The sequence below is a fragment of the Girardinichthys multiradiatus genome, chromosome 17, assembly GCF_021462225.1.
Source record: "Girardinichthys multiradiatus isolate DD_20200921_A chromosome 17, DD_fGirMul_XY1, whole genome shotgun sequence".
In the NCBI taxonomy this organism is placed as follows: Eukaryota; Metazoa; Chordata; class Actinopteri; order Cyprinodontiformes; family Goodeidae; genus Girardinichthys; species Girardinichthys multiradiatus.
In genome coordinates this window covers 24,842,965-24,865,233 of record NC_061809.1, presented here as the reverse complement: position 1 = coordinate 24,865,233, position 22,269 = coordinate 24,842,965, and the positions used below count along the sequence as shown (strand labels likewise).

The 22,269-nt window shown below is 39.0% G+C and overlaps 1 protein-coding gene across 3 annotated transcripts in view; it reads right to left on the bottom strand.

The window, feature by feature from the left end:
- The window catches only part of sema3c (sema domain, immunoglobulin domain (Ig), short basic domain, secreted, (semaphorin) 3C), a 74,085-nt gene that overhangs the window by 33,690 nt on the left and 18,126 nt on the right, over positions 1–22,269 (bottom strand). For all 3 annotated transcript variants that reach the window (XM_047389689.1, XM_047389688.1, XM_047389690.1), the window contains exons 3-4: positions 2,262–2,422; positions 1,645–1,707 (exon numbers count right to left, since the gene is read on the bottom strand). In XM_047389689.1, coding sequence (XP_047245645.1) covers positions 1,645–1,707; positions 2,262–2,422 — 224 coding nt within the window. The remainder of the gene's footprint in view (positions 1–1,644; positions 1,708–2,261; positions 2,423–22,269) is intronic.

Here is a 22,269-nt window from a genome sequence, read left to right as displayed (position 1 = left end):
GATTTTCTTAGACATAAAATGTTTTTACTAGTTTGAATAATAATCTAAACTTTATTGCTTGATAACGTGGATCAAATTAGGGTGTGCAGCTTTGAATTAATCTGTATGATTGGACAGTATTTGTTGTAAATTGGTGCTTTTTAAAATAATCAGATTTTTTTTCTCAAGCTGTCAACCAGTCTGTTATGGAACACACTGGATTTGGAAATTTTGGCAGGCTTCAGAAAATCACAGTGTTAGGCAAACATTTTAATTTTGTAGGAAATACAGATTGCTGTTTGAGTAATGTCAGCTGCACTAACCGTACTAGTTGCTAGAACAAGCTATTTATGAAATTTGTGTAACACAAAAAAGAAAAATATGACATTTTTGTTTTAAAATATAAATAAAAGCCTGTTTTACAGCAATTGCTCTCGCACACGCAACACGATAACACCTCTCTAATTAATCAATGACCGCTTACACCAAGAAGCTTAAAAATATTTTTGAATTCCATTCTTATGTATTCTTATATTATAGTTATTAAAGAGAAATCAGAATGAATCAAAATCAGAGTGGGCAAGGCAAAACCTTACAAAACCCAAAGACTGAAAATAATCCACAAAATGTATAGCATATGGGGTAGTTTTTATAGCCTGTTCTTCCTTATACTCTATGCCTCAAGATAGGAAAAAAATAGTAATGTGCAAAAGTCAAAATTCATCATTTCCCAGTATTTTCCCATAAATAATTTAAACTTTTCCATAAAGTAATCTTGGGCACTGTTAGCACTGTTGCCTTGTAGCAAGAAGGTCTGCGTTCAAATCCCAGACTGGGGTCTTTCAACATGGAGTTGGCAAGCATGGGTTTTCTCTGGGTACCTCCATCTTCCTCACCACAGACCAAAAACATGCATCTTAGGTCAAATGGTCACTAAACTACCCTTATAAGCATGTGTGTGTGTACCATGCATGTTTGTCTGTCCTGTGTGTCTCTGTGTCGCCCTGTGATACACATGCAACCTGTCCAGGGTGTACCCTGCATCTTCCCCAGTGACTGATGGAGATAGGCAATAGCCCCCTTGCAACCCTGCAGGGATAACCAGGTGCAGACAAATGATGTATGTATATATAGCATATAGTCTTGAGAAATAGATTGAAAGACTTTTTGAAAAGGTTTTGGGGGTTTTAGGTTAATATTGCCTCTTTACTTGACCATATACTCCAAGAAATGTCTAGTTTTTGCGAGCTGTTTAAACCAAAATTAAGGAGGGTGCTAAGTACAAACATATATTTGGATTGTATTATTTATTGTGTATCCTGGTCAGTTTTTGTCTATATTTTCCCCAAAGAGGTCCAGTTCACAGTAACAACAATATTCTTGTGATATTTTGGAACTCTTGGGGTATACTCTAACCAGTCCCGCTACTGTTAAGAAAAGCATAACTGCATTAGGGAATCTGTCACATTTATTAAAATATAGTAACTGTTCACTTAACTCACTATAAACATGTGGTATGTAAATTTTAAATACAAAAATATCAAAACTTATAACATGTGTTTAAGGAATGCTTACATGTTAAAAAATATTTGTTATCACTTAATGGTGCTGAGCCCAAAAACAAGATGTCCAATATGATGCCAAGGAAATGATATTTATCCTTACCGTGGGGTCCTTTCCTGCCAATTGGCACTCTTCTATCTTGCTTGTAGATGCAGGCCAAAACAACTGTAGATAAAAAAAACCAAACTGTGTTACATTAGACTGTATAATAAAAACACATTGGATGGCTTTAACATGATGCTTTTTTATTGCTCACTGTAAGTAATTACTTTCATCTGTGGAAAATGTGTTTGCAACTCAGGAAAGGGGTTTAAAGGTCTAACAAAAAATGAATATATCATGCAATTTACTGGGGGAAAATTAGTGGATGCATGTGAGGCTCTCAGGGGAAAACTAAATGCTTTCCCATCTGTTTAACCACTTCACCCTTGTCAATTACATGGATGATAATTCCTTCACTGCTTTCAGAATTTGTTATAAGAGCACTTTGGCAGTTTCATGACTCTTCCAAATAACCCTAAAACTGCACCTATTATGACAAATATAAGGTTATTTGCATTTGGCTGCCCAATTATTATAATCTCCTCAGCGGTTATTGTAGGATAGATTTTGTTATGTATTTTATGTTTAAGGATACAAAAAAGACAGGACAATAGAAGTCAAAACTGCAGAAGAAGATGCTGTTTTCCTCATGCCCTAACTCAAGCCATCTTGCTGACCTTAAGCGTGCCATGGGTGATGTTGTTAAGGTCCAGGGAGAGAACATGGTCCTTGCATCCCACATACATCCTGTCCTGGTCCTCATCCATGTGTAGGATCCTATAGTCCATGGGTTTGTCAGATATGCTGAAGTGCTCAAATGACTGGGAGGCCTTCAGGTCTGTGAGGAACAAGAAGAAAATGCAAAGGGAAATGTTCAAATACGTTTGGGTCCATACTGAAATGTGAAACGTTTTCCCCTGCTTCAAAGTTAAATTCCTAATAAAGAGATAAAAGCTCAAAATCTGAAAAGAAAACTTAATATTGTAGCTTTTAGGATTTGGCAGCTGTTCTCTAAACATGCATCAAACAGGACAAGCTACACCTGCCACTAGATATTGACTTGGAATAAAGACAAATTGTAACTAAAGCATTGACTCCATCTACAATATCGTACCAGAAAGCCAGTAGAGATATATAAGCAACCCTTTTATGTTCCATCAAGCTTAAGCAACCTAATCTGTTGTGAATACAAGAAGCACATAAAGCAGAGAGAATTCTTGAGATAGATAAGGCTGTAGTCATGACCACTTAAGGTGATTCCTAGACAAGATAAAGTCAAGACTAAGTTCACACAAGTTCAAAGCCAAGTTGAATCTGAGCCGAAAGAAATAAAACAGCAACTCCACTACTCCTTAAGCTGCTGGTGAGTGACTGAAAACTTCACAGGTTGGTTTTAGGGTCCTAGGGTTTAGGCAAGTTTAAAATGTGAAAGGAAAGCAAAAACTATAAATGGGCAAAAAAAGAGATTATATTTAGAGGGTAGAGACTACATATGTCTTGAAAAAACAGACCAATGACAGGCATTTATTTGTGATACCAAACCTGATTGATCTACTGATTGATCTACTCATCCATCCTTTATTTTCTGCTTATCCAAGATCGGCTCATGTGGGTATAGGAGGGAAACACCGACATTCTCCAGACTTTCTGGTGGATCCCAAGATATCCCAAGGCCTAAAGAGGTACATATAGTCCTTCCATTGAATTCTGGGTCTGCTCTGTGTGCCCAGGAGAGATCCTGATTATATACCTCAACTTCAAGTAAGTAATGATGTGTTCCTAAACCTTAACGTGTAGTTTTATGTATCCACTTAGTGCTATTCCATAGTCCCTGCTTATCATAGCAGTCAGTATGTAGAGTCTAACATAGGCAACTTAGATACACACTAGAAAAAAAAATGTTTACTATTACTACTAAGGTCATTTTATTTAAGCAGTTAACCTAACAATTGTATTTTGTCGAAGAAAAAAGGAGTGCCTTAAAAACGACTATTGCTTGAGGAAAACCATTTATTCCACACATAAAAGACTCAGCCGGATACCAACAATCTCACTTATTTGAGACAAAGGAGCTGGTCATTTTGCACTTTTGCCATTTTATAGCTTTGTAGCTTTGGAAATTTCATGACCAACCTTTTCATACAATGTGAAGCATTATATTTCACACTGATCAATTATCAATTTGTACCAGCCACACTGCTCTGACAACATCGACCTAAAACGGTTCTCTATGTACAGCTCATAGTCTATGGCAAGGAAATGCTGTTATATCAATTTATTAACTAACATCTACAGGCGGAAGGTTGCCTCGAGTTGTTCTGGTTTTATTAGAGGTCACAATTTGCCATAATTCATTAGCATCAACCTTCCCAAATAGGAATTAGGACCAAAATTAATTGAATGGATTAATGTACAATATAAACTCTTCAAAGAACAATTCAATTATTACGAGACTTAAGCATTTTTATAAATAATTCAATAAATCTTCAACAACCAATACTAAAAAAATAAAATGATGTACCATGGTTTAAGTATATGGAAACAAAATGGCTTGTTTTCGAAATGGAAGTAGGAAGGGAAGAAATGTCAAGATGTGGGTACAAAATAGGGCGATCAATTGGCAGGGAAGTCTGAGGCTATATTGCCGCCTGAAACTGATCATTCAACAGTTGACCGGTGAACAAAGTTGTGATTACATAGTTTGTTAAAATCTTCTGTTGCCCGTTGGATTTCTCTCACACTCATCATTCACAGTCTCAGTTATTTTCAGCCTGTTTGCTCTAGAGATAGAGCATTGTTAACCATGCCATCAAAGGCCTTCACTGTTGAAGCCAAACTCATGCATATTTATCACTTTTTCAATCTGCACTGAGAGCAGAGGTTGCGGGTAGCAATGAAGATCTACACCCTCTATTTCCTTTCCTGTATTGACCCTGCCTAAGCTCTCTTTATATTCCCTCCCCTAATCAACAAAACAGGTTCGCTGTGCTTTGTCGCAGTCCCTCGGGCTAAAGTCACATTTTCATGATTGTGTGGCATATGCTTTTGAGGTTTCAGCCTTTTATCTTCTATTAAAGTGGCTTTTTCGGAGGCACCCCTCACTCTCATCCCGGACTGTTTGGCGTGGTCGCAACGTGAGGCTTGAAGTGTTTAACTTTAAATAAAGGCAAGTTAAACTCTTCAGGCACAAGCAAGTTTCCCACGGCTCTTCACTCCCAACTTCAGCTGTGTTTAGGTAAATTGCCTCTTCTTGAACTCAAAACAGTCTTACTTTGAACAATGTATCATCCAACACACGTACATTGCCCAGTGCCTTAAAAAAATGGTCAAAAATATATTGTTAATTTTTACTGACCCAACAGAAAAAACCTAAAATTGAAGTAAGCACAGTGCAAATGAAAAATTATTCTGCAAAGACAATCACAGGACTTGCTCTGGGTTTTCTTTAAATAAAAGAAACCATCATGAATTGTTTACAACAGTTGGTTTTTGTAGCAATTTAAGTTTCACAATCTGTGGTGGTTCTAGCTTGAAATTTGTTTTGGGAGTGCTGGTCCTTGAGTACCCACCTTCCAGGCCACACCCTCAATCTATCTCAAGATAAATCAATTCACCTTATGCGTAGATGTTGATATTATTTTTTAGCAAACCAGCATCCTAACAATAATGTGTAGGTTTATGCAAAACAGTATTGTCTTGTTTGCAATGCTATAGAAGATGAACTGTGTTTATTTTGAATGGAATCAGCGTTTGTAATTAACCTTTGGCCTCTTGTTCTCTACCACCCTTTTCCTAAAGAGTGCCCACTCCACATAGAATGGACATTCAAACAAACAACATACAGCTTCTTCAGGTGTAAGTGATGTATTTTTGTGTTACCAGAGCTTACCCTGAAGAGATTCCATCCTGGTCATTAATTTAACATCTAAATCAAGAGCCATTATCGTTTATAGTGAAAAACTAGACACTACTGAGTACATTAAAAGTGGTAAAAATACCAAACAATTAGAGACCTTCTTCTTGTTTTTAATTGTAAATTTCACAAATTGATGCAACTGCCTGGAAACCTGTGCAGGATATATCCCGTCCTCTTGACCATTGCCTGATGGATATGGACACTAACCACCCTGTCACCCTGTAAAAATCCAATAGGCATAGAAAATGGCTGGCTGGATGAATGGATCGATGGATCAATGGATGGAGGTAGACCTGCCAGTGTCAGTTGAAAACTATATTCTATTGTTCTGCTTTTCTGACATTAAGATAAATTTAGAGTTAGGCCAACATAAAAACCACAATATTTGGATAAGTCAAGCATTTAATGCCAAATTCTACACTGATGGTGATTTGTGAATCCATGACTATACAGGTCCTTCTCAAAATATTAGCATATTGTGATAAAGTTCATTATTTTCCATAATGTCATGATGAAAATTTAACATTCATATATTTTAGATTCATTGCACACTAACTGAAATATTTCAGGTCTTTTATTGTCTTAATACGGATAATTTTAGCATACAGCTCATGAAAACCCAAAATTCTTATCTCACAAAATTAGCATATTTCATCCGACCAATAAAAGAAAAGTGTTTTTAATACAAAAAACGTCAACCTTCAAATAATCATGTACCGTTATGCACTCAATACTTGGTCGGGAATCCTTTTGCAGAAATGACTGCTTCAATGCGGCGTGGCATGGAGGCAATCAGCCTGTGGCACTGCTGAGGTCTTCTGGAGGCCCAGGATGCTTCGATAGCGGCCTTTAGCTCATCCAGAGTGTTGGATCTTGAGTCTCTCAACGTTCTCTTCACAATATCCCACAGATTCTCTATGGGGTTCAGGTCAGGAGAGTTGGCAGGCCAATTGAGCACAGTGATACCATGGTCAGTAAACCATTTACCAGTGGTTTTGGCACTGTGAGCAGGTGCCAGGTCGTGCTGAAAAATGAAATCTTCATCTCCATAAAGCTTTTCAGCAGATGGAAGCATGAAGTGCTCCAAAATCTCCTGATAGCTAGCTGCATTGACCCTGCCCTTAATAAAACACAGTGGACCAACACCAGCAGCTGACACGGCACCCCAGACCATCACTGACTGTGGGTACTTGACACTGGACTTCTGGCATTTTGGCATTTCCCCCAGTCTTCCTCCAGACTCTGGCACCTTGATTTCCGAATGACATGCAGAATTTGCTTTCATCCGAAAAAAGTACTTTGGACCACTGAGCAACAGTCCAGTGCTGCTTCTCTGTAGCCCAGGTCAGGCGCTTCTGCCGCTGTTTGTGGTTCAAAAGTGGCCTGACCAGGGGAATGCAGCACCTGTAGCCCATTTCCTGCACATGCCTGTGCACGGTGGCTCTGGATGTTTCTACTCCAGACTCAGTCCACTGCTTCCGCAGGTCCCCCAAGGTCTGGAATCGGCCCTTCTCCACAATCTTTCTCAGGGACCGGTCCCCTCTTCTCGTTGTGCAGCGTTTTCTGCCACACTTTTTCCTTCCCACAGACTTCCCACTGAGGTGCCTTGATACAGCACTCTGGGAACAGCCTATTCGTTCAGAAATTTCTTTCTGTGTCTTATCCTCTTGCTTGAGGGTGTCAATAGTGGCCTTCTGGACAGCAGTCAGGTCGGCAGTCTTACCCATGATTGGGGTTTTGAGTGATGAACCAGGCTGGGAGTTTTAAAGGCCTCAGGAATCTTTTGCAGGTGTTTAGAGTTAACTCGTTGATTCAGATGATTAGGTTCATAGCTCGTTTAGAGACCCTTTTAATGATATGCTAATTTTGTGAGATAGGAATTTTGGGTTTTCATGAGCTGTATGCCAAAATCATCCGTATTAAGACAATAAAAGACCTGAAATATTTCAGTTAGTGTGCAATGAATCTAAAATATATGAATGTTAAATTTTCATCATGACATTATGGAAAATAATTAACTTTATCACGATATGCTAATATTTTGAGAAGGACCTGTATTAGAGGGTAAAAGATCTAATCTTTCAGCAATCCCATATTGTGTATTGTCTCTTCTTGTGACTTTGATGCATCATTTCATTTCTACTGCTTTATAATAACAACTTTTCAAAAGTTTTATTAAAAAAAATAGATCTTCCTAACTAAAACCACAAAGGTAAGTTACAAAAACTAAATAAAACTGATAAAAAGCATTACAAAAAGCAAATAAACTGATTTTCTGGCTTGTAAATTTCATAGCTTGGTGAAAAAAATGTAACAGGAAAAAAAAACAACAAGATTTACGTCGAGGCAATGACAAACACTAGAAAACCTTCTGAGCAACCACTGACCATCTGTGATCAGTAACAGTTTCAGGGAAGTATTGCTTCAACTAAGTGAATTGGAGCGCAGTCTGCAGTAAACAGTGTGTTTGTTCTTAATCAGAATCAGAACTCTGTGAAAAAAACAATAAACCAGCTGGTGTAGAAATTCTTTTCAACTATATTGTGTAAGAGATGCAGATCTGCCTCAGCGTGTAAATGACAGGCAAAACGAGAAAATGTTGTATAATCTTAACAGTTTTGTTGGTTTAAACAAAGCTTTCTTTTCTTATTTGCTTTAAAATGTAAAGAAGCAATATTGGGTTTACTAAAGTGGGCAAAATAATTATATTTTCAGAGACTACAGGACATTGTATGTACAACAAATATGACCAAACCAGTTCAACCTAACTGGAATGAATATAAACTGTGGAACTTGAAGACTAATGAGAACTAGATGGGTTTACGATCAGCAACAGATCCCTGGTGTGATCCTGGTATTCAGAATAAAATGAGAATTATAGCCAATACAAACTTAATATTTACAGTTTGTCTTAGAAAACCTAAGACCCAGAACAAACCAAAAAATAATTGACCAAAGCAAAAATCTATAGTAGTAATCTGGTTTGCAATGGAACATTGTCCCTCCCTAACTTTTTGCTGAGCACTGCCGGTCAGCTGACATTAAAAAGGATATTACCAATTTGTCTTCTTGGACATATATGTGATTCATGATCCTATGTGTTGTGACCACACATGTCAGGAGTCAGCAATTGTGGGGTCCACTTCAGAAATGAAACTTAACAAACATAGGGAAAGTTATTGCATGCCGTTGGACCATTTTTTGCTGAATATTGGACCATTTGCACGTGTCCTGTCCGGCAGAGTATCGCTCACAATTGTTGTCTGAGTGCCAAGAAATTGCCCAACAGATTTACTTTCACAAGTGGAGCATCACAGCTAATGCTTTAAAGCTCTGCTTGATATTTATAAAATAAATTTTATTATAAACTTATTTGGGAATATTTAAATTGTTATGGATACGGAGACTAAAATGAAAAGGAAAAAAGAAGCTCAAAAAAGAGAGAGATGGGGCAAAAGGGAAAAAGGGAAGAAAAGGAGAAAAGAGTGGAGGAGAGAAAGAAGGATGAAGAGAGTACAAGATTACACTCTGCTTGCTTATACACCTGCAGCTGTTTTTTTTTTAACAAAATAGTACATGGTAATTATGAATGTAAAATGTACTTAGTGAGAGGTGCAGCCCAATATAGAACATCTGTGTATCTGTCAACACCTGAAGCTTAACACCTGTGAGTATGAGTGTGGACGTGCTTTTTTATACAAGGTTTCTCCAAACAAATATGCAAGTAGCGAGTGTGAGGACCCACAGACCTGCCCCATGGTCCCCGGATGGACACTAAGGAGATCCGAGCCACAGACATCCAAAGGCCCCACAAAGCACAAGAGCCCCAGGAGAACCACCGCCGGGACTACCGCAACCCCCCCCAGAGAAGAGCAGTGGAGAGTCCCAGGGGAACCACCCAGCAGCGACAGTGCAGAAGCCCCAGGGAACCGCACCGACGAGTCCACAGGCCCCGTCGGCAGCCGTCCACGCCCGAGCAGATCCAGCCATGGACCCAGAGGCCCAAGACCCCGGGACACACCACCCCTCAAGCAGAGGCCCGACAGAGCCCAGGGGACCAAGCCCCGGCAAGCAGCCACCGAGAGTGAGCCAGCACACACCAAAGCACCCGGCCCCAGACACCGAGAACCACAAGTACACCAGCAAGCAGAGACTCCAACCACCGGCAGGTAGTGTGGCAGGGAGGAAATAGGCCCCCCATATTATGGGGGGCCGGCACCGCCCAGATCCGGGTGACCCCGGCCCGGCTCCCGCCCCCCCGCCCCAAACCCAGTCCCCAACAATCCCCATCCACCTCCAGAGAGGGGGCTATGTACAAAAGAGGGGTCCACAGGGCTCAAATCAGCCCGCCAACTGGAGCCGCCCCAGAATGGAGCAGTCCCGACCCCCCAATGAGTTCCGATCCCAACCCCATGAGTCTCCCATGAGTCTAATGTGTTCTGAATTGTATGTGCATGACATTGTTTTTTTTTAAACTTGATTGCTGTTGAATTTCGGAGGCCACCGAGTCTCGCAAGTTGTGTTTTTACTGTCTGGACACCTGAACGCAGGTGCGCTGTGAAAATCAAACTGCTATAATAACTTCATGGTGAAAATCAACCATTTTCTTTGTCTTCGACTTCATGTTTGTTAGTTGCTGTCAAGTTTTACAACTCTTTGTGTGCGTGGACTCCCAAGCGGTGGGGGATGTTTTATGACTTACAGTAACTAAGCTACACTTTGGGAGTGGTGCTCCCAAAGCTTCATTCAACACCATATTCCTCTTGTATTTTTGCCATAACTGCCATAACTGCTGGTTTGATCTCATACATACGCAATACTACTGTTTTGTTTAGTTAGATATTTTACCCTTTTGTGTAGAACTTTGCATGTTTGATTAGGTGAAGATTTTTGAATCGGAAGAGCGAGTTGTATCAGGGCTGTTGATTTAATGAATATTCATGGATAAAGAGAAGGCGTTTGTGTTTATTTTGTGCAAGAGTGATTTGTCAGTCAAAATAAGATTAAAGTTCCCCACGTTTCGGCAGAAACGGTTGATTAAACAGTGACATCTAGTAAATAGTTATCAACTATTACTGAGAATTTACTAATTGTAATTATCAAGGGCTTTGGGCCACAATTACAACACCAGAGGACATCTCTGGTTTCGATTCATAAATGAGGATTTTTGGTTAAGAAATTAATTTTCTCAAATTATGATGTTTAATGATAATTCTTCATAAATATTAATTAATCAATACTCATAATTCCAACAATGCAGAACGGCAAGTTATTCTTTTTTTCGGAGTTTTTGTAACGTCAAAACATGTTAGGTTTTACAGTGCAGTAGACAATAACAAAAATAAAACAAAACAATTCCTTCTTTATAAAACCCGAGATATCCAAGCATTAAAATTCAATTCAATGTTGTATTCTGTCCCCTCCAAAAAAATCTTAGCCAGATAAAGTGAACAGGCAGAACCCCTCCAGAACTTTCCACAAGGGAAAGAAATTGTTCTTCCAGGGGTGTGGTGGGGGTGAAACAATTTCTCAACATTATGGTGACCTGTATTATTTTCACATTGGGGGGGGGGGGGGGGGGGGGGTTGGAAACTTTCATGCTCCCTTGTGAGGGTGGAAGACCAGTTAAGCCTGATGCTGGGATGGGATGCAGCAGGGGTGTGTTCACATGGATCCAGCATACTCATAAGAGCCAAACGGAAACCCTCTGGAGTCTGCATACCATTGGATCTGGAATCTTTCTCAGTGTGCTGCCTTCAGCCTCGTGCAAACACATGAGTCACTCCTGCACTACTGCAGCATTGTACACCAGCCCTGAAAGTTCAGCTTGCCAGATGGAGCACCTGCTGTAACAGAGAGGAAGGGGGCTGTTGTAAACAATCAAGAGTTTCCAGAGTCACAAAGTCCACCCAATTCATGTGTTTACACAACATCTGCCTGCTCATAACATTAGTCTGCGTTTGACTAATCTGGACAGGTGTTGGGGTCTAAATGCACCTCAAGACATAGTTGTAGCAGTTTTATTTGACAGACAAATTTACAGATTACCTAAATGTGACATCATGTTTTATTAAAGCAGAAAAAATGCAGCTCATTGGCTCTGTTTATATGCATTCCTCAATGTTGAGGTCACTTAGAGTGTCAAAATTGAGAGATCATTACCAAGGCGTTGTTGTGAATCTGCTTGTTTTTCTTTTAATTAACAGAGAACAGTGACAATAAAATTACAGTCCTTGGCTAATGGCCTCTAAACGAGGAAAAAAACGTCAAATTGAAAACCTTGTTTTCTTTTTTTTGACCTTGCTGAAAGTGGAGTTAGGTAAAAGGAAATGACAAAAGAAGAGAAAAAGCAGGGCTTAAGGTTGACAGCTGGTGGGTTTTGTATTATGCATGCTGGCAGGTGGGCCTTGCACCTCCCTGCAGACCTCACAGCAGTCTCATGTGTCCTGCCTTTGATTATGAGCTTTGACCCATAATATCCTATTGGCTGCATGGTAGACCACTTGTGATACACTCGACTCTGATCAGCGTGGTGGACAGTAGAGTTAGGAGAAAAGGGTAAGATGGTGATAGGGGGTTGAAAGTTTGACTGAGCAGAAGCAGCACAAAAGCCTTTTGTTGGGCTAAGTTACTGCAGAGGTCATCCAATATTAAACAATTCATGTGTTTTCAGCTGCAGATGAGATCATATCAGAATTTACTGCTCACTTGTTCGTAGGCACCAACAGATCAGAACAGTATAAACGGGTACATCTGCAATATCCTGTTGTATCTATTGCTCAAATGACATGTTTGACATCGTGTGTTAGCCGGAGATGTTCACAAGTCATTTCACTGAGTCAAATGTCAAGTCTTTGTGAGGGAAGTCAGTTCTGAAGTATGGGAGGGGCGAGTTCAAGTCAGGTCTCAAGTATTTCACTCCAAGTCAAGCCTGTTTATTTGAGGAGAAACTCCGAGTCAAGTTTCAAGTCTGAGAGACAGGTCTAAGTCAAGTCTCAAATCTTTCATAGGCAAGTCAAAGTCAACTTTCAAGTCTTTACTCCGAGTTGAAGTCAAGTCTCAGTTCTTCAAGGGGAAACTCAAAATAAGAGATAAGTCCAACTCAAGCTTCAGGTCTTTCACTCTAAGTAAAGTCTTAAGCATTAAGCATTGGAAGAGCAAATCTAGGTAAAGTCTTAAGTATTGTGCCCCAAGTCAAGTCTCAACACCGCACGTCTTATATATGCCACCTAGTCGTCCTATAACAATGCATTGCTATAGTTTAGCTTAAACATAAATATTTACTGAGTATTTTTTATTTTACCAATTATTCAAGATGCAAAAACTGATACGAGATGATTTAAAAGATGTTTTAAACTGATAAAGCGTGTTAGAAATATAAGGATGAATTTATGGTCGATTTGAAAAGAGATTAACCTGTTATTGCTGAATTTCTGAATAAATCAAACAAATGAGACTGAGAGTAAAAACATCTAAAGCAACTCCAAGCTGCAAGACTCATGTCATCGTTCTGTGAACTTTGAGGAAAATGGTCTCTGGGTTGATGAATGAATTAGCCAAGAGAGGGAACAAGTTTGGCATCCCACAGACTTAAAAAACAGGATTCTTTTCTTTTTGTTACATGACTGTGGTTAAAAAGTCATGAAACAAAAGCCCAAACATGTGGCTCTAACAAGGAGGGGACATTTCATTATGTGGCTTTTGTACGGCAACAATTAAGTGTAGAGTAGACTTCAGCACTTACTTCTCAGCATTTTTGCCCTTTTCTCTTTGTGATTATACACTATATCCAACTGAGGAAATGCAACAGCCACAAAGAGGCTCCTTTCAGCCTATCAGTATATTATGTCAGGCTTGGGCGCAACGTTGCTTGCGTGATCAAATAAAGTTCGACAGCGATTACTCAAGCAGTAAACAAGGCTGCCATGGTTCTGGTTTGGGATGTCCATACAAAAAGTGGTTTGTTGTAATGCTGCATTGTAAAATATTAGAGATTCACAGTGGCTGGAAAATATGTGGGATCTTCATGAGAGATGCAAATATGGGTCTGGAAACTTAAGCAGCCAGTGCCAGCTGAATGAGTTGGTGTCATTTCAGCATTGAGGGAATCTTCCTTTGCTTTGCTGCAAGGGGTGACATAATTATTAGTTTAAAACTGGGTGTTACAATACTTTTATAAAAGGAAACAGCTTAGGTTTTGTTCTGATAATTTACCAATAATAGAATTTTCAAGTTTGCAAGTATCAATGGGCTAATATAACTTGAATGTTTCAGATTGTCAAACACATTGTAATATCAGACAGTACAGTAAATACAAAAAGCAGTTTTCATTTGATATATAGGGCCCAGTTGGGCCCTATATAAAAACAAAATCCTTCTTGTTACATCATTAATAAACATTGCTAAAGCACATTTCTTTGGAAAGCTTAATTTAAATACACTAGCCACACCTAACTTCCATTCCTGTAGATTAAATAAGTCACATACATACAACTCAAAAAGGGACCAATTTAAAGACTTTGCTGGTTAATGACCTGAGGGTACTTGTTGTTATTAATGGAACCATGAATTCTGGGGTCTACTAGATTCAAAAAACAAAATGAAGTTTTTGGAGTGGCCTAATTAAAGTCCATACTTAATCTAATTGAGATATTTGTCTCTTGTTCAGACAATGAAATATGTTTAATGATCTAAATCCATTTAACCAAAAACAGAAGGGCCAAATAGTTTTTCACAGCAGTGTGTAATATAATTGCTTAAAAAAGGTTCTTCCTACCACAGCTAAATTCATATGGCAAGTTGCTTTTTACAGTTATCATCAGATTGTATAAGCACATTATATATTCACTGTTATTTTGACACAGATTTAAGCAAAGTGTAAAAATAAAAGTTTATGAATAGTTTTTCTTCACTAATTTTGCACAGAATTTTATCCCATTGTCATTCTTGCTTTTTATAGATCAACACAAGTATAACAGGTTTGACTGGGGGATATTTCCAAACCACTGATAGGTCTTACTCATAAGTGAGGGAAAGGTTTATTTGCCTGATTCCAGCCAGCTAAATGGCAGTCCGCAGCAACGGCTTTGCTGTGTTGCTCCACTGAGAAACTCCAGTCAGAATGGTACAATGGTAACTTTTGCATGCTGCTAACTGGCCCATGACTTTTTCTAGGTATTAGTTTCTACTTAAAAACCTGTTAACAGCATCTACACTCTGCCTTTTTTGATAAAACTTGTATCTAAATGCAAGCCAGCATATATGCAGATGGTAACAAGCACTTCAGGATGGTTTTGCGGGTCACATTGAAACTAACTTGAGTGTCCCCAGTAAATTTGGTCTTCATCAGTTGCCTTTCTGCCTCAAAGGCCAAGATGCATACATTAACTCCAAGCTAATTAGGCTTGTTCTTCATATACTTGAAGGGGTACCTGTTATGTGGTTGTCAAGGGCAGCTGGCTGGAGAATCCCATTCACCCAACGTTAAAGGAGCTCATACCGCCCCCTTGCAATTCCTCTCTTCGCACAAGACAATGGAGCTTTATCCCTGAGGCCTTACCTCAAATTTGGTTCCAAATACTGTTGGTCTTTGTCTGACCTACTAGTTTAAGAGCTGTTGAGTTCACTTCTGGATGGACTTAAGCAAAAGGAGTGCAGTCCGCTACTCCTACAGTGGCAATAAAAGTCAGTGTGCAGGCAACTGGCGAGCCGCTTGTAAAGATGAAACATGAGTGCAGCCAAAACCCTTGGTCATGATCTCTTGTTTGGGACTTGCCCTGGTGGTACACTGTGATAACTGGTGAGGTATTTATTCAACATAGGGAAAGCTAAGGTGTTGATTCAGGGAAAGACGACCACCCAAACTGCCTGGCGTTGGCTGACAGAGTCGTCCGATTGTCTGTCCAACAGGCATATTGTATATTCCCAGGCATGCAACTCTCAGCACTTAAAATTCAAACAGCTACGTAAATGTACTGTAATGCAGCTACATGTCAGATGCCAGAGCTCGCACAGATGGTATAAGCTCTTTATCAACTGTCTCTATCAATTTCATGGTTGCCATCTGGTGACAATTAATTATTTGCAGACATTTATAATAGGAATTATATGTCTGCACTGAATGCTTTGGTTCTGACATCCTCATTTCCCAAGGCAGGCACTATATCCACATATGAGACTGGAGAGTATTGTGTCTCTTGGATATCTGAGCGTGTTTGTGCAGAGTGATCTTATCCAGTGCTAACGTCAATGACAGGTTTCACTGCTGGCGAGATCTGTTAAGGAGAAGGCTAATATTCCCAGTAAGCTTTGAAACTGAAGGAGACAAACAGCCCTAGATGCTGCCCCAGCAGCTAGTTTGCATTCCTGTTGCCCCAATTAGCACCCGGCTTTCCCTTTACATGCCACTGGCAGTCAAGCTAACTCATACCGTCAACCACAGTGCCTTTTAGCCAACGACCTCTCCCCCTGCACATATCAGGATCTTCTGGTTTCTTCGCTCAGACAGCAGACAGTAAATCTCAGAGATTTTACCTTCATGGAGGCTCTTGTGGAGACTGTCACAGCAAGGGAGGACCTTCAGGAGACACGGGTCAGAGGATTTTCACTGCTGATGTATTTATTACTCATTGAGGACAGCCAAAAGAAAAAAGTAAATGCTCAATCCGGTGGAAATTTCCAGCCAAAAGAAAGAAGTAAATGCTCAATCCGGTGGAAATTTCCTTTTGCAGTATTTGATGTAGAGAAAATAGTTAAATTTTTCTATTTTATATTGCAAGATGTTATAACCAGCTTGCCTCAATTTTACCATTTAAAATTTAGACACTTGTGGCAGTTTTTACTAAACATTTAACAAGACTTCCTACAAGTTCTGAGCTTAACATACTCTACCCATGGGAGTGACAGATCATCTGAAAGGACAGACTCGTCTGTCTACACTAAATTACACCATTGTGTCTCAAAGCCTTTTTGACCCTTATGTCACTGTCCCTATATGTTTTGACTGCAATCCCCCCATGCCAAATCAGGCGTTTGCAGAAATCAGTGAGACGTCCAGAAGGCGTCCAAGTCCATGCTAAAATGAAGAGCAATAAAGACAGATTTGTCGTGCCAGACTGTTGCTAACATTCATGCTGCACAACTTATTTAGTTATAAAGACATCTGAAGACCTGAGCACTGCATATGCTCAAGTATGGGGAACAAATGGTATTTGATTCAGGTCTCTGTATGTCAATGCTTTTAGCTTGACAAGACCAGAAATTCCTTGTGATCATAGAGCATCGCTGATTTTACTTCACCTGCTGCATTAAGTTTAAAAATAGAGGGCAAAGAAGCTACTGTGCAGGGCCTATGTAAAGCAAAGGCAGTAAGCTATCTAATATAAAAGAACTGGGAGAACATTGTGGGTAATTGTCAGTGTTTAGCTTTACATTTTGGGAAACTAGCAAATTTCAGCTTGGCACAGTGTCTGTTTATTAACAATTTATTTGGATGAATGTTTATAAGACAAGCAGTCAAACATCTTGGATATGAAGCTAATGAAATACTGCTTTTAGTGGAGTAGAAACAATGGCCTTAGTAGGAGATTTTAGGTGTTTGAGGTATTGCGAAAGATGTAGATTATTTTGGTAAACCTAACAAGATACAAAATCAGGAAACCAAATACTTTTAATGATTGAGTGGATAGTTTTCCATATAATTGCAATCAGACTGAGGATTTTGTTCTGTCACAAACATTATTCGGCAGATTTATTGACTTTCATGCATTCCTATATAAAGGATAAACACAGACCAGCCTACTGTGTACGGATTATGAGGTATAACTGGGGGTTGAAACAAGTCATGAAAGGAAACTGGTGTATCCGCTCCCAGAACCCTTGTTACTGATCTCCACGCCAGCACATTTCAAACCTATGTGGTTCACACCAGACTGAATGAGCGCTCATTAAACCACAAAGATCATTTTAATCAATCACTCCAAAAGGCTCTGCATGCTAAAATCAACATTACCCACACGGACAGACCTGCTCACTCTTTAACTGGGCAGATTTTATTGGTATGCACACCCACTGTATATGTTTCCTGGTTCACTTTGTTTTGAATTTGGGACTTTGCCAGAGCTGTGAGACTGTTGATGAGGTTAAATGATGCTGATCGTAAACACAGACCAATGAACCATCTGTCAATGTGAGAGACAGATGAGAGAAGGTTCTAGACCCAGCTACACTTCTGGCAACGCCTGAGTTGACTCCTTATACAGTAGCAGAAAAAATAAGCATCAAAAGAAATGCTCTATTCTCTGAGTTTTTTTTTTTCCTTTCACAGTGTTCAATTTACAATTTGTGACATATGGAAATACTTTTGTGTTGTTGCTTGCAAATGTTATTGTTAAAACAACTTTTTAACAGTGGTACCATGCTGATGTTTTAAGCCAATTTTTACTTTTTTACTTTTTATCCAAGAAACAGATTTCGTTACCTTTCAAAGTGGTTTTAATAAGTAGTTCACAAAGGCCTGCATTTACCTGCTTTTACTCACATTTTCAGGCACATTGTGCATTGTTTGTTTTAAACATGTTAAGTGGACAAGTAGAGGAGAAAATAAGAGATTTCAAAGACTTCATACAGCAGATGAACAGTATATGAAAGTGACCTTTGCACAGCGTCTGTTTACTGCTCCTCCTTTAACACTACATAAATAGCTATAGCAGAGAGATCTTGTTTAATTCAGCAGCAATATAATAATATTGTTGATGGTCATATAGATAGACTTGAGGAAAACAGAGCTTAGAACCTTATAATTGCACTCAAGCTTTCAGTCCACAGTAAAGTCAACCATTTAGAGACAACAGTTCTTTAAATATTTTATTTTAATTGTCAGAAATGTTAAAATGCAAAATACATTTACACTACAAATATCTATAGTTAAAAGCACCAGAACAGGGTAAAATATCCTATGTCAACTGCAGTTTTGAGAAAAGCTCCACAAACATAAATAAATTGGAAAGTTTCTTAAACTTCTAATTAAGTTAGACTTTTTAAACAACTTGTGTTTACAGTTGGAACCAATCACTTATAATTGTATTACACAAGGCAGTTTTATATTAACACCACTGCAGACTGTAATCTCAAAGTTGTTGGATTTATTTCCAAAAACTGCAATTATATTTATCTTTAAGATCTCTACATTCTTAACATTATATGCTCATTATGACTCAAAAAAAGCATCAAACTGCCATAAAACACACCAGAATAGATGCTGAGAAAAAAGTGACATTTAAAGTAACTGAAGAGGGGGTAATTATCTTTTATCACACTGGGCATCCCTTAAATAGGTTTGCTTCCAGGACGGGTCTGTGTTTATTATCCGAGGCACAGCAGAGAAAGGCACCACTTTACAGTTTATTATTTGGGTTAGCTGTGTCTTGCACTGTTTATTATGCGGTTTTAATTGCGGTTTGGCTACTTTTGCCTCTTCTAAGCAGAAATACACAGAGGTGAGGGGGAGAGGAATGTCAGAGGCTGCAAGTTCTCTGCAGGATGTGGGGGTACGCTGGGAGACCCGTTGACCTGCTTTTACCCCTGGATTGAATTTCAGTAGTGACAGAGGAATATTTAAGGTCCTCTGACAGCTATAGTATAGATTTTTTTTTCTTGGATTACCTTGTTCTGGCTTGAGAAAATTACCAAATCACGTGCAAGATTTAAGGAATCCTAGAGACTAAATGTACATCCTTCAGTCAAACGAGGTGTGAAAATTTTGACAGGTGGGCGGGACTTCCGGTGGTGGGCCTTCCTGTGACGTAACCGGATATCGTCATTAATCGGATGTTGTCATTAGCCGGATGTTGTCATTAACGGGATGTTGTCATTAGCCGGATGTTGTCATTACAAGGAAGCGAATCTTTCTAATTGTATGTTTTTAGATGTTTTTTACATCTAAAAACAAAACATGTAGTTTATCCACTTTAAAAGGTCACTCAGGTTAATGCAGGCACATCACACGAAATTCTGATGAAAAGAGAGAACCTGACACAATTGTAAATTAATTTTGTTTTAACACAGGGGTTATTTAGATGGATGTTTTTACATCTAAAAAAACAAGGAGACAAAAAGTAGATACAGAACCTTTCTTCCTCTGCTCAAATGTTTGAGTAATCTAATCTGCACCAGTAACTTGTAGAGATGATCTAAAACAGAGAAATAAATGAACTGAAAAAATAAAAAATAAAGGTTATAAAATCCTCAGTCACTGTTTATTGAATTAAGGCATCGCAGCTGTTTCTTGTCTATTGTCCTAGTCAATATACATCCACTGTTTAATGAATAGGTGACCAGACTTCAGACATCCGCAGCTGTTTCTTGCGTATTGTCTCAGACAGTCTTCACACCAACTGTAGTCAAAGTAATTAAGACGACCGTGCTCCTTCCTGGCCCAAAGTGTCGAGCATTGTCTGACAATTCCCATTCCCTGTTTATTGAATTAACACGTCTGTGCTGTTGCTGAGGTGTCTCGGGGGGGTGTGGCCAAGGAGCGTAACTATGCGCGCTGAAGGTAGCGTAGTCAGTCATCCTGGTTCTATCGAGAGATACAGCGCAATCTTTACTGGGAGATCGGCTTCAAATCTGGTAGCTAAAAGTTTATTTTTAACCAATTACACTGAAATATTTTTTAGAACACTTGTAAGGAGAAGCAGAAAAAAAATGTCGGAAAATATTTCAGGAAACGAAGAAGGTGGTGAACATTCTGTTTCTATCGAAAGATACAACGCAATCTTCAGTAGTAAGTAATCATCTTTAAGAATTCTTTAAGTGCTTGTGAATGCTCGTTGGATAATAATAATGTTTAACTTATATTCTTTAGAACCCACGAGTGACGAGCTGGATGGTATCGTTTTTACACAGTCTGACTATGGTAATTATTAACTGCAACAACATCTGGTTTAGCCAACTGGTGAATGCTATTTTGTGATTTAAAAAATAAATGAAATAAATTCTACTTACAGATTTAACAAGAGACGTATTCCTGAACGTTGGAGAGGTCAGCGTTTGTAACCGTCTGCCTCCAAAAAAGTCAAAGATGAGACGGAAACTTGTCTTTAAAAAAGACAATCCGATCCCAGCTATACATGAAATAGAGGGCGAAGCCATTCATGTGCCACAGTCCCCTGACCGTGTGCCGGAAAAATTAACAGCTCCGGAAGAGGAGAGTAAGTCAAAAAAAAAAAAAAAAAAAAAAAAAAAGAAAATATATATATATATATATATATATATATTTCTAAGCATATGTTTTCACAGGTCTATGCGATATTGCAGACTTGTTTTAACCCCTGATAAAATATTTTACAGATATATCGAATGATTTAAACCAGAATCCAAGCCTGGATAACATTAAGCAGAACTGTACCAGTTCAGTGCAGGAAGAGTTGGAACCGCCCGGAACCGTTCAAATACCCCGTGTACGGAGTAAGTTATAGTTATATTCAAATTCTGTTCTATCCAAATCTTCACAGAAACCAGATTTTTTTTTTTTTTTTTTTTTTCAAAAGACCCGCATTGTAAGGTAACTTTATTTTGTTTCACAGAATATCTTAAATTGAGGAAAAGACGGCGACTCTGTGCTCTGTATAACAGGGCGAGGCTTGTTAAAGGCTTATTGAAGGGTAAGTTTAATTCTTCTTATACTCATTTACCTACTGAATTAATTCACATATTTCATTAATTTATTTTTTTCTTTATCTTTCCAGAGGCAACGTTGATGGTGGAGCAAATTTCATCGAGACCTGGACAGCAACAGCACAGACAGAGAGTTCCCCTATCCTTGTAATAAAGCATCAAGTTTAACGCTTCTGGCTGCATGTCAGACATTGTTACTGAAACATTGCGCTGATATCAAGGTAATTTAAACTGATCCCTGGGTCTTATTCTTCTTCTTCTGATACTCATGTTAATATGGAAAGCCAGATCACACATGCGCTGAATGAGATAAGGAATGTTGTTGCTCAACTTAATGAAATTCCTGTTAATGCTGATGTAGCAGATAACATCGGGTTAAGTGCATCTCCTGCTAACAGTGAAAATTTAATAAATCAAAATCTATACGGTGACTTTTTTAGCTCGCTAGAACAGGCTGTTGAAGATTTAAATAGAACACCATCTCCATCCAGCATTCAGCAAAATAAATCAGCTGACTTACAAATTCCTTCAACGTCACACGCCGCTGATCATACTGGGCAGCATGGCGGCAATTTCAATCCAGAGGTTGCACTCAACCCTGATCAGATTGAGGGAGATCCTCCTGCGACTGTTGAACGTGAACGTTTTAATAACATTGAAATAAGGAGACCTTTTACCATCCCGCCTCCCTGCCCTGGGAATGTCCCTGATCTCGCTGCAATCTATATAAACATCATGCGTATTCTCACTGAATTAGCCGAAACTGCAAGATCTTTAGACAGACGTAACGATGTTGTGCAGCTAGAATTAGTCGGGGAAAATCTGAACCGTAATGTCACGTTTACCATTAACGATGATGGGAATATGATTCTGCCTGCTTTTGAGGATTTTCTGGATGAGTTAGTACAGTCCAATGCTGAAATGCCTGCAGATAATAACCTGGAATTTGTTCTACAGGTAGTTAATGACCCTGCTGGAGGGTCAAAACATAAGGTTAAAGGAACGTTAGACTGTGAACTGATTAATAAGAAAAAGCGTCACCTGTATATTGTAGATAATACCGGTAATCAGTTATGCTTTGCCATAAGTCTTGC